Source organism: Babylonia areolata, chromosome 20, assembly GCF_041734735.1.
Source record: "Babylonia areolata isolate BAREFJ2019XMU chromosome 20, ASM4173473v1, whole genome shotgun sequence".
NCBI lineage: Eukaryota > Metazoa > Mollusca > Gastropoda > Neogastropoda > Buccinidae > Babylonia > Babylonia areolata.
The window spans coordinates 302174-314673 of record NC_134895.1 but is presented as its reverse complement, the minus strand read 5'-3'; the positions used below and the strand labels follow the sequence as shown (position 1 = coordinate 314673).

Genomic DNA, 12500 nt, shown 5'->3' with positions numbered 1-12500 from the left:
ACACCCAGCATGTCCCTAGATATTTTCACGAGACACCCAGCATGTCCCCATACAATTTCACGAGACACCCTGTATATATCCCCAGACAATTTCACGAGACACCCTGTATATATCCCCAGACAATTTCACGAGACACCCTGTATATATCCCCAGACAATTTCACGAGACACCCACCATGTCCCCAGACAATTTCACGAGACATACCATTTTATCCCCCCCCCACCCCACCCCACCCCAGTTCCTCCTGGCCCAGGATCATCGGGACAGGGACCGGCGCCGCCACTCCAGCGCCGACGACTTCCGGACGCGGGTGCTGGCCAAGCGGGCCTTGGAGCGGAACGACTCCCTGCAGTCGGAGGGGTCGGAGGGCTCCCAGGAGCTGCGCGGCATCCTCCGCAAGGACTCCTCCGTGTCGGACTCCACGGACAGCCGGCCCGACACGTCCTCCCGTCTGGAGGAGGACCCCCTCTTCAAGGCTGGGGACAGGTGGGGGTGGGGGGGGGATGTAGAGGAGGTGTGCGGGTTGAGGGGCGCGGGGGTTGTGTGGTGTTGTGTGTTGTGTGTTGTACAGGTTGTTTGGAGTGGGGGGGGGGGGTTTGTGTGGTGTTCTGTGTTGTGTGTTGTACAGGTTGTTTGGAGTGGAGGTGTGAGCGGGGGGGGGGGGGGGGGGGTTGTGTGGTGTTGTGTGTTGTGTGTTGTACAGGTTGTTTGGAGTGGAGGTGTGAGCGGGGGTGGGGGGGGATGTAGAGGAGGTGTGCGGGTTGAGGGGCGCGGGGGTTGTGTGGTGTTCTGTGTTGTGTGTTGTACAGGTTGTTTGGAGTGGGGGGGGGGGGGTTGTGGTGTTCTGTGTTGTGTGTTGTACAGGTTGTTTGGAGTGGGGGGGGGGGGGTTGTGTGGTGTTCTGTGTTGTGTGTTGTACAGGTTGTTTGGAGTGGGGGGGGGGTTGTGGTGTTCTGTGTTGTGTGTTGTACAGGTTGTTTGGAGTGGGGGGGGGGGGTTGTGTGGTGTTCTGTGTTGTGTGTTGTACAGGTTGTTTGGAGTGGAGGTGTGAGCGGGGGTCGGGGGGGGGTGGGGGGTTGTGTGGTGTTGTGTGTTGTACAGGTTGTTTGGAGTGGAGGTGTGAGCGGGGGTCGGGGGGGGGGTGGGGGGTTGTGTGGTGTTGTGTGTTGTGTGTTGTACAGGTTGTTTGGAGTGGAGGTGTGAGCGGGGGTCGGGGGGGGGGGGGTGGGGGGTTGTGTGGTGTTCTGTGTTGTGTGTTGTACAGGTTGTTTGGAGTGGAGGTGTGAGCGGGGGGTGGGGGGGGGGATGTAGAGGAGGTGTGCGGGTTGAGGGGCGCGGGGGTTGTGTGTGGTGTTGTGTGTTGTACAGGTTGTTTGGAGTGGAGGTGTGAGCGGGGGGGTGGGGGGGGATGTAGAGGAGGTGTGCGGGTTGAGGGGCGCGGGGGTTGTGTGGTGTTGTGTGTTGTGTGTTGTACAGGTTGTTTGGAGTGGAGGTGTGAGCGGGGGGATGGGGGGGGTTGTGTGGTGTTGTGTGTTGTGTGTTGTACAGGTTGTTTGGAGTGGAGGTGTGAGCGGGGGGGGGGGGGGGGGGGGGAGCGGGATGGGGGTGTGGGGGGGAGGGTGATAGTTGTGTTGTATTGTGTAAGTGTGTGTGCTGTGTTGTGTTTGTTGTTGTGGTGTGTGGTATGTGGTGTGGTGTTGTGGTGTGGTGAGGTGTGTGTGTGTGGTATGTGGTGTGGTGTGGTGAGGTGTTGTGTTGTGTGTGGTGTGGTGTTGTGTTGTGTGAGTGTGTATTTGTGTGTGTGTCTGTGTGTTTCTGTGTGCCTCTGTTTATAAGTACATGTGGGGTGTTTGTGTGGAGGGTGGTGTTAAAGCGGTGTGTGTGTGAGTGTGTGTGTGAGTGTGTGTGTGTGTGTGTGTGTGTGCCTGTGTGCCTGTGTGTGTAAGCGTACGTGGTGTTTTTGTGTGCAGGGCGGTGTTAATGCGCGGGTGTATGTGTGTGTCTGCGTCTGTGTCTGTGCAAGCGTGTTTGTTTCTGTGTCTGTTTAGAGAGAGAGACAGAGACAAGGAGGCAGAGGCAGAGACAGGAGTAAGAAAAGCATCTCCGAATATCAAACTAAAACTAAACTTCTGCTAAAAAAAATTAAAACAAACAAACAAACAAAAACAAAAAAAACAAAAAAAAAAAAAACAACCACCACCACCAACAAAAACAAAACAAAATCAAACAAAACTATTCTAAAGGTCGGCACACACCGTACGTCGGTTGCAGCTTCCACCAGACGCAGACTGGAGCCAGTCTGTCCGACTCCTCCCAGACGGACAGTGACTCCTGCAACTCCCCGTCCCTACCCTCGGCGAAGGCCTCACACAAGAACATCCCTAGATTCGCCATCTCCTCGGAAGGCGACAAACCGGCCAGCCCCAAAGGTGAGAGTCTCGAGTGCTGCTTACACATCAGAGGTTTGTTTGGTTTACCTGGAGCTTTTACTTACTTACTTACTGCCCGTCCATTGCTGCTTGTTTAACAAGTAAATCTCGATCCGATTCAAGTTTCAGAACTACGTGTATTGCGCTAAACTACCATTTTTCTCTTGCAGGTTTTGACCATATCTCGTCAAAACTATTGATTGAACATAAGAAAAATACCAGCAACACCTTAATTAACTAGCGTACTGAGTAACCAATTACACTGACTGACGAAAAAGCGTGTTGAAAGGTAGGGTGAGAAGCTTTACAATAGATTCTGTGGGAACTGTGATATTTTTCTGTTTTCTGTTAAGTTATTTTGCAAGTGTCAGGAATGATCTTCACTGTTTGTTCTGATGCTGATTATGTCACACCCCCATCAACTGCTTGCTTCACTGCTCAAGTAAAAAACAACAACAAAAAACATGCTTATTATGTCACATCCCCATCAACTGTTTGCTTCACTGCTCAAGTAAAAAACAACAACAAAAAACATGCTTATTATGTCACACCCCCATCAACTGCTTGCTTCACTGCTCAAGTAAAAAACAACAACAAAAAACATGCTGATTATGTCACACCCCCATCAACTGTTTGCTTCACTGCTCAAGTAAAAAACAACAACAAAAAACATGCTGATTATGTCACACCCCCATCAACTGTTTGCTTCACTGCTCAAGTAAAAAACAACAACAAAAAACATGCTGATTATGTCACACCCCCATCAACTGCTTGCTTCACTGCTCAAGTAAAAAACAACAACAAAAAACAAAGAAACACGTGATTCGCAAGTCCGATGGAGATTTTCAACTGTTAGAAATATTGGTAGGTAAAGGTCTCTCGTGTTGAGGTTGTAAGATATCTCGTTTTGATAGTATTCTACTTGGAACATGTTACAATACGCAACAGTTATAGATGAACAGGGCAATAAGGAGATCTTAAACAAAGTCCTGTAATAATGTTAAAGTGTGTGCTCGATGCTTTCTGAGACAGAAATCTGAACACATCTTGAAAGGAATACCGGGACGTGACTGATGGTAGGGGGTAGAAGGGGAAAGGGGATGGGGCACAAACTGTGAGGGTGACAAGGCATTCAATCTTTTAACTCCAAACTCTCAGTTGTAGCACTTGGTGGGCACTATCTTCCAGCGCCAGGAGTGGGTAAGCTGCCTTCCTGGAATGTGGTAACTATTTCTTATGCACCCTCTTCGGAATCCACCAACCTTTATTTCCCGCCGCCCGGTAGCAAATGTGCCAGGGAGATCACGTACCATGGTCATTTGACAGGGCAGACATTTGAAAGACACGTGGGTTGCTTGCAGACCTGTCCCCAGTGGATGAGGCCCGGGAGAAGCAGCAGAAGCGAGAGGTCTCAGCGTCCGCCCCCCAATCCAGCCTCCGAAAATCCGCCTCCGCCAATGCTTTGCCGCTCCTGGGCAAGGCCGCTGGAGGTTGGTGGACGCTGTCGTCACCACAGTTATTGCTTTCGTCGTTTTCTCATCTGATTCCTCCTCCTTCTGTGTGACTGGCTGTGGTCGCAGAGGATTGGCTTTCATGGTGTGTGTATAGTGTGACTGGCTGTGGTCGCAGAGGACTGGCTTTCATGGTGTGTGTATAGTGTGACTGGCTGTGGTCGCAGAGGACTGGCTTTCATGGTGTGTGTATAGTTTGTGGCTGTCACCGTTTGTCGTCGTTCACACTGTCGTTCTCTTAGCTGTGGAAAACGGTCGTCACAAGGAGCATCACTGACGTTCTCTTAGCTGTGGAAAACGGTCGTCACAAGGAGCATCACTGACGTTCTCTATCTTGTTGAGTTTTCCGTCCTCTGTTGATGAAAGCTGGCTGTCTTCAGCGACGATGGTCACTTTCAGTGTCGTCTGTAGTCTTAGATTTCCGTTCACTGTGTGAGTGAAAGTTGTCGTCACCTCAAACATCGTTGCTGTCTTCGTCTGTCCGATGTGGTTTCTCTTTCTTTCTCTTGTCGTGCTTTTCATGTCTGTGTCTCCAGCACTTGCTGTGAGTGTTCTGGAGTTCCAAATGGCAGAGGCACTACCTGCTCCTGTCGTATTGGAGCCAGCAGGTAGGCTCATCGTTTGGTCAGTTGCTTCATCAGCTGCGACTTTGAGTGGTCCCTGTGTTTGGCGTTCAGTTTCTGCAGTGGAAGGCCGGTTGTGTAGCTAGCTGACATTTGTTTCCACAAGTTTGGTGTGCCATACCTTTGGTAATGCTGTTCTTTAAGGGTATTGCTTGTAGCTTCCGTCACGTAGCCTGCTATGTGCTTATGGCCTTTTGTGTCCACACCTGCTTCTGTGAAACGTTGACGTGTTTACACATCGATGTCAGGCTGTCCGTTTGTGTTTTTATGGTTATCAAGATGTGTTGAAAACGTGTCTCTGTCGCATATTGGATTTAAAAAAATGTCCACAAATTGTCGGTTTCTTGTAACTATCATCCAGAGGAGAATGCTCAACTAATCTCAGTATTGGAGTTCTAGTTTTGGAAAGTTAGGGAAAAAAACCCACCAAACGACAGCGTGTGTAAGGAAAAGTACCTTTACATATTTACTTTTTTTTTTAATCGTCATCTGCTGAGATGATGTTCAGTCTGTTTCTGCCCTGTTATAAAGTAGTGGAAAAGCGGAAAAGCAAGCACCTTGAACATTGTTGAAGTCGTTTTGCTCTGAATAACTTCACTTTGGTGTGCAGGCGTGCAGATATGCTTTTCCTATTCGCAGTGCTAGAACAAAAGACCGATACCCGGTCAAAATGTGAACAGTGCCCGAAATATTTCTCTGAGTCTTGGATGAGAAGCTAGAGAAAAACAGCCGTTGTTAACAACAACAGACGGGCGCAGTAGCCGAGTGGTTAAAGCGTTGGACTTTCAATCTGAGGGTCCCGGGTTCGAATCACGGTAACGGCGCCTGGTGGGTAAAGGGTGGAGATCTTTACTATCTCCCAGGTCAACATATGTGCAGATCTGCCAGTGCCTGAACCCTCTTCGTGTGTGTACGCAAACAGAAGATCAAATACGCACGTTAAAGATCCTGTAATCCATGTCAGCGTACGGTGGGTTATGGAAACAAAAACATACCCAGCATGTACACCCTCGAAAGCTGCCTACATGGCGGGTGAAAAACGGTCATACACGTAAAAGCCCACTCGTCGTATATACGAGTGAACATGGGAGTTGCAGCCCACGAACGCAGAAGAAGAACAACAACAACAAAAACGGGGGTGGGGGTCGTATTGGAAACTCCACCATGTAGGCAGCAACACTCCGTTTTCGGGGAGTGCACACATGTATACAAATGCAGCACACACATTGCAGAAGACGTGGCGGGCCCGAGGACGTCCTCCCCGGGCGGGTCCAGCGCCAGCTCCAGGGACGGGTCTCCCAGCAGGGACATGTCCCCTATCTCCAGGCACCTCAACCCTCCCATCATGCTCAAGAGAGGCGCCAGGGGCTTCGGCTTCGGCTTCCGCTCCGTGCGGGTCTACATCGGCCAGAGTAACGTGTACACTCTGCAGCACATCGTCACCGTGAGTATCGTTATCAGTCTGTACACTCTGTGACACATCGTCACCGTGAGTATCATTATCAGTCTGTACACTCTGCAGCACATCGTCACCGTGAGTATCGTTATCAGTCTGTACACTCTGCAGCACATCGTCACCGTGAGTATCATTATCAGTCTGTACACTCTGCAGCACATCGTCACCGTGAGTATCGTTATCAGTCTGTACACACATCGTCACCATGAGTATCGTTATCAGTCTGTACACTCTGTGACACATCGTCATCATGAGTATCATTATCAGTCTGTACACTCTGTGACACATCGTCATCATGAGTATCATTATCAGTCTGTACACTCTGTGACACATCGTCACCGTAAGTATCATTATCAGTCTGTACACACATTGTCACTGTGAGTATCATTATCAGTCTGTACACACATTGTCACTGTGAGTATCATTATCAGTCTGTACACACATTGTCACTGTGAGTATCATTATCAGTCTGTACACACATCGTCACCATGAGTATTATTATCAGTCTGTACACACATCGTCACCATGAGTATCATTATCAGTCTGTACACACATCGTCACCATGAGTATTATTATCAGTCTGTACACACATCGTCACCATGAGTATTATTATCAGTCTGTACACACATCGTCACCATGAGTATTATTATCAGTCTGTACACACATCGTCACCATGAGTATTATTATCAGTCTGTACACACATCGTCACCATGAGTATTATTATCAGTCTGTACACACATCGTCACCGTGAGTATTATTATCAGTCTGTACACACATCGTCATCATGAGTATTATTATCAGTCTGTGGCAATAGTGGCAAGAGAAGATCCCTGACACAGAGGTGCTCACTCGTGCAAACTTGCCCAGCATCTACACCATCTTGATGCAGGCCCAGCTGCATTGGGCAGGCCATGTAGTTTGCATGCCAGACCACCGGCTCCCCAAGAAACTGCTGTACGGCGAACTCCAACATGGCAAGCGCTCCCATGGAGGCCAAAAGAAGCGCTTCAGAGACACTCTGAAAGCTTCTCTGAAGGCCTTCAGCATCAGCCACGACACATGGGAGCTGAATGCAATGGACAGACCAAAGTGGCGTTCAGCTGTCCACAAAGGCGCCAAATTCTGTGAGGCCAACAGAATCGCTGCAGCAGAGCAACGCAGACAGGCCAGGAAAAGCAGTGCCAGCAAGTCCCCGACAGCCGCCACCATCCCCTGTCCACACTGCATCAGAACCTTCCGTGCGCGGATTGGCCTGACCAGTCATCTGCGCACCCACAGAGCCCAACCCACCCACCCCCAGGATGACTAGATGGTCCTCGTCGATCCCGACGGACGAACCACCACATTATCAGTCTGTACACACATCGTCACCATGAGTATTATTATCAGTCTGTACACTCTGAATCACATCGTCACAGAGAGTAATGGTTGGCGCTGGATTTTATCAGCCTCTGTTTTATTCTATGCAAAAACATAATGGTGTGGCTTAAGCACACTACACTACACTACACTGTACTGCACTGCACTGCTCTACACTACACTACACTACACTACACTACACTACACTACACTACACTACACTACACTACACTACACAACGCTACACTTCACTATACTGTACTGCGCTGCTCTGCACTACACTACACTACACTACACTGCACTGCACTGTTCTACACTACACTACACTACACGTCACTATACTGTACTGTACTGTACTGCACTGCTCTACACTACACTACACTACACTACACTACACTCTACAACCGAACTCAACACACTGCATACAAAGCCACGTAACGCAAATCAACACGACACGACTCGACTCGACACGACACGACAACACGACCCGACCCAACACAACACAACACAACACGACACGACACAACGCGACAAAACACAACACAACACAACACAACACAACACAACACAACAACACGACCGACCCAACGCAAGCCACCTCAACACTGGTATTTAGCGAAGCAGTCACACTGATGCATGACTCCCTTTATGTCTGCCCCCGCCTCCCGCCCCTCTCCCTCCTCCCTCTCCTCCCCTCCGCACACCCCCACCCCACCAAACCCCCACCCCAACAGACGGTGCAGGAGGGCAGTCCTGCGGGCGAGGCGGGGCTGAAGGCCGGGGACCTCATCACCCACCTGAACGAGGAGTCGGTGCAGAGCCTGCTGCACACCCAGGTGGTGCACCTCCTGTCCTCCTCCTCCGTGCTGCACGTGCGCTGCGTGCCGCTGCACAAGACCTCCATCCACACCGGCTCACGCCCCAAGGGCGCCGCCCCGGGCAAGATGGCGCGCAAGGCGATCCGGAAGCGGCAGATGAAGGACCGCGCCGTGGAGAGGCGCAAGTCGCAGAGGAACCTGCTGCGGAGGCTGAGCCGCGGGAAGGGCGACGCCGGGGGGCTGATGGCGGTGCACGGCGCCCACGTCTGCCCCTCCCCCAGGCCGCCCCCGCCCCACCACCACCACCACCACCATCACCACCACCACCACCACCACCACCACCCCGCTCCGGCCCTGGGCGGCAGCAGCCGTGAAGGAGGGGTCAGCCCCGGGCTGCACCACCCGCACCGCTCCGTGCGCTCCCCTCCCGTGGCCGTGCCCCGCTCCCCGGACACTTCCTCCCCGGCAGTCAGCTCCACCAGCAGCTCCCCGTCCTCCAGCGTGCCCAACTCCCCGGCCGGGGCCAGCGCCCACTTCGGGCGGCCCAGCTCCCTGCACGTAGCCAAGCACAAGAAGGGCTCGCCCTCCTCCTGCTCCTCCTCCTCCTCCATCCTACCGTCCCACCGCCGCAAGTCGGTGCACAACGTGCCGCTGTCGCCGCTGGCCCGCACGCCCTCCCCCTCCTCCACCATGGACACCTCCCCGGCCCGCTCCCCAAGCCCCCTGGCCGGCGGCCTGCAAGGTGGGGGTCATCTGGCGGGCAGCTCCCACCTGCCCCAGCAGACCATCCCGGCCTTCCTCAACGCCTCCTCCTCCTCCTCCTGCTCCTCCTCGGGCCCCCTCCACCACCACCACCACCACCACCACCACCCCGCCCCTCCCTCCCGGGCCGGCAAGCATGGCGGCGCCTCCAAGAGCTGTGACTGCGGCGTGCTGATGCCGCGCCGGACCCTGTCCCCGGAGCTCCTGCACCCCAGCTCCGCTGAGAAGCTGCCCGCCAGCATCACCTTCTCCTGCCCTGCCGACAGACTGCCCGCCCCTAAAGGGCCACCCACCTTCAGGAAGGCGTCGCTACAGTAAGAGGGATGGGTGGGTGGGTGGATGTGGTTGTGGAGGAAGAGCTGTTCAGCTTCAAGTTCCGGTTTCAAGGAGGTGACCCGCGGGATGTGCGTTCGTCCTCTCTAACTGTTCCTGGTCCTTCCGCAGTATTTATTTAACACTGCTCTTCCTCTGCTCGCTACACCCTCCCCCCTCCCCGCCACCCCCCACCCCCCTACCCCTCTCTTATCCCAGGTCCCTGCCTCCGCCTGTCAACTGCTTTGTTGCGATGGAATGTTGTTATGTTTTAATCATGTGTTCAACTCAATGGAGGGCCATGCAATCAGCTTGTGCTTTAATAATAATTATTGATCAACGGTGGTGATGGTGGAGTCTGACAGCAGGACATCTGTGACCCCCCGCCACACCACACACACACACACACACACACACACACACACACACACACACACACCCTTCAGACAGTGAGACAGTGTAAATGGATGTGTATGCATGTCAGTGTCAGCCCCAGCTCATCTGTCATGTAACGCCTTATTGGTTCAATCCTACAGCCTTGAAACGACCGTTGTTGTTTTTTTCTGTTTCAGTGGAATGAACTCCCATTCAAACAAATGATCAGATGAATCATGAAAAAAACCACGTACCTTTCTTTTCTTTCTTTCTTTCTTTCTTTGCTTTTCTTTCTCTCTTTCTTTCTTTTCTTTCTTTGCTTTTCTTTCTCTCTTTCTTTCTTTTCTTTTTGTTTATTTTTTCTATTATATTTTTTGGATGTGCTGTGGATGTGAAATGCTGGTCTCTGAATTTCTCTGCCCCCATTGTTCACATATGTCACTGTATGAAGAGTACATCCTTAACACATTAGGCAGCTGCAGTGAACTTCAGTGATAATTAACTTGCAAGGGTATTTCTATTTCTCATAATACACAAAGAACAAAAAGAAATCATGTAATAAAGGAAAAAAAAACTTTAAAAATTATTTAAAAAAACAAACAAAAAAACACACCAAAAAACGACTAATTATCAGCCATTAGAAAATGAATGATAATAATGACTGAAACGTATCAAACACAGTCCACCCCTTTACACATTTAAGCAACGTCTGCAATCAATGTCTTGTAAGACAACCACTTTGCTTTAAATTCTTGAATGTTAGATTGCATTCTTGCTTTGTGTTCTTCTATTTTATGACGCCAGGAAATGTATCTATTTTATGACGCCAGGAAATGTATCTTTCACAAGCTGCAAAGTTAGACCTGTATTGATGTGAACTTGCCTGTCAAGGTTCTAATCCTAGTTGGCGTTGTCATTTTTTTTTAACCTTTTTTTCGGAGTCTTTTTCATGGCTACTCCTACTCCTTCTTTCTCCTCGATTATCTTCCGCTTTTGGTTGATTACAACGCTTATGCTGGTTTCTCAAGAAAAAAACATGATTACATCATGTCATTATATCACGAAAGATGATTATATAAAGTCGTGTCACGGGAGATGGTGATCATGTGATAGATTATGTCATGGAAGATTATCTTAGTACGTTATGTATATAATTCATTTGTATTATACTTTTATCTGAAAAAGAACCCTGCTTTTAATTTTGTGAATTAGTCTGAACCATTATCCTGTTCAGAGTTGCTGGACGGACTTGAAGATTGTTCTGTGTGTCCCTGAAAACTGTTGTGTAATCAAGAAGTGATCAACCTGTTTCAGTGGACGTTGAGACTGAAAAATGGAAGGTTGTACTGTCAAGTTATTGAACTAGTCGGAACCATTCCCTTGTTCAGAGTTGCTAGATGGACTTGAGCATTTGTTCTTTGTGTCCCTGAAAACTGATGTGTAATTAAGACGTGATCCATGCTAAAAACAACCTCTCCTGGTGGACCTGGAGACTGACAAATTGAAAGGTGTAAGTCAAGTTCCATTCCATGAAGTGGGGGGTCTTCAAGTCCTGTCTTTCCCAGGCAGGAAGCCATGTTGAGTTTCTTCCCGTCTTTGTCTGTTGATATCTCGTGGTGATGGCTGGTCGTGTTCTGTGGACCATCTTGTGTGTCCCTCTTTACTGCCTGTGTCTTTAATTAACAGTAATGCTGCTGTTTTGCTGGTGGTGTGTGCTTTCTGTGACGTTTCCCTGTCCACTGCCGACCTTAAAGATAATTATCAGTATTCGTGTGGGAGTTCTGTGGGGGTGTTATTTCATTGAACGTCCTTCCACTTTTGTGTGATATTAGTTTTGGTGGTGTTAGTGTTGGTGGTGGTTGTGTGTGTGTGTGTGTGTGTGTGTGGTGTGGTGTGTGTGTGTGTGTGTGTGTGTGTGTGTGTGTGTGTGTGTTGTCACAAATGCGTGTTCCCTGCCTTCCTGCTTCCATACCTTTGGTAATGTCAGCGAATATTCTGTCCATTGCCCTGACAGCATTGTGGGGTGTTCAGTATTTGGATTGTAAATTTCCAGTATTCCTTTCATGTCGGACAAGGGAGGGTGGTGAGGGTGTCTGTGTTGGGGGGTGAGGATGAGAGTCGGGGTGGTGGGGAAAGGGGTCTGTGTTGGGGGGTGAGGATGAGAGTCGGGGTGGTGGGGAAAGGGGTCTGTGTCATGGTTACATCATTTCTTTACCTCTAGTTCAGATCATTTTCAGTGGGTGTCGTGTTTTAAGTCAGCTTTTCGTTTTTTTTCCAGCAGGTGTGGTGTTGTATGTGAGGTGTTCCCAGCACGAGTTGTTGTTCCAAGTTAGGTTTTTTTCCCAACAGGTGTTGTGTTCAAAGTGAAGTCTTTTCCAGTAAATGTAGTGCTTTTAGTGATGTTTTTCTCAGTGGATGTGGCGTTCTAAACCAGTGGATGTGGCGTTCTAAACCAGTGGATGTGGCGTTCTAAACCAGTGGATGTGGCGTTCTAAACCAGTGGATGTGGCGTTCTAAACCAGTGGATGTGGCGTTCTAAACCAGTCATTTTTTTCGGCATATCTGTTTCTTTTTCGCCTTCCAGGATAGTGTCAACCAGTGATGTGGCGTTCTAAACCAGTCATTTTTTTCGGCATATCTGTTTCTTTTTCGCCTTCCAGGATAGTGTCAACCAGGAATACGGCGTTGAACATAGTTCAATCAAGCAGGAATACGGCGTTGAACATAGTTCAATCAAGCAGGAATACGGCGTTGAACATAGTTCAATCAACCAGGAATACGGCGTTGAACATAGTTCAGTCAACCAGGAATACGGCGTTGAACATCGTTCAATCAAGCAGGAATACGGCGTTGAA

General features: G+C 49.9%; 1 protein-coding gene across 1 annotated transcript in view; it reads left to right on the top strand.

Moving 5' to 3' along the window:
* LOC143295072 (microtubule-associated serine/threonine-protein kinase 3-like) overlaps positions 1 to 12222 on the top strand; it is a 337212-nt gene extending 324990 nt beyond the window's left edge. The window contains exons 27-31 of the mRNA XM_076606630.1: positions 239 to 486; positions 2272 to 2429; positions 3791 to 3919; positions 5796 to 6007; positions 8113 to 12222. Coding sequence (XP_076462745.1) covers positions 239 to 486; positions 2272 to 2429; positions 3791 to 3919; positions 5796 to 6007; positions 8113 to 9276 — 1911 coding nt within the window. The 3' untranslated portion in view covers positions 9277 to 12222. The remainder of the gene's footprint in view (positions 1 to 238; positions 487 to 2271; positions 2430 to 3790; positions 3920 to 5795; positions 6008 to 8112) is intronic.
* The last annotated feature ends 278 nt before the right edge of the window (positions 12223 to 12500 follow it).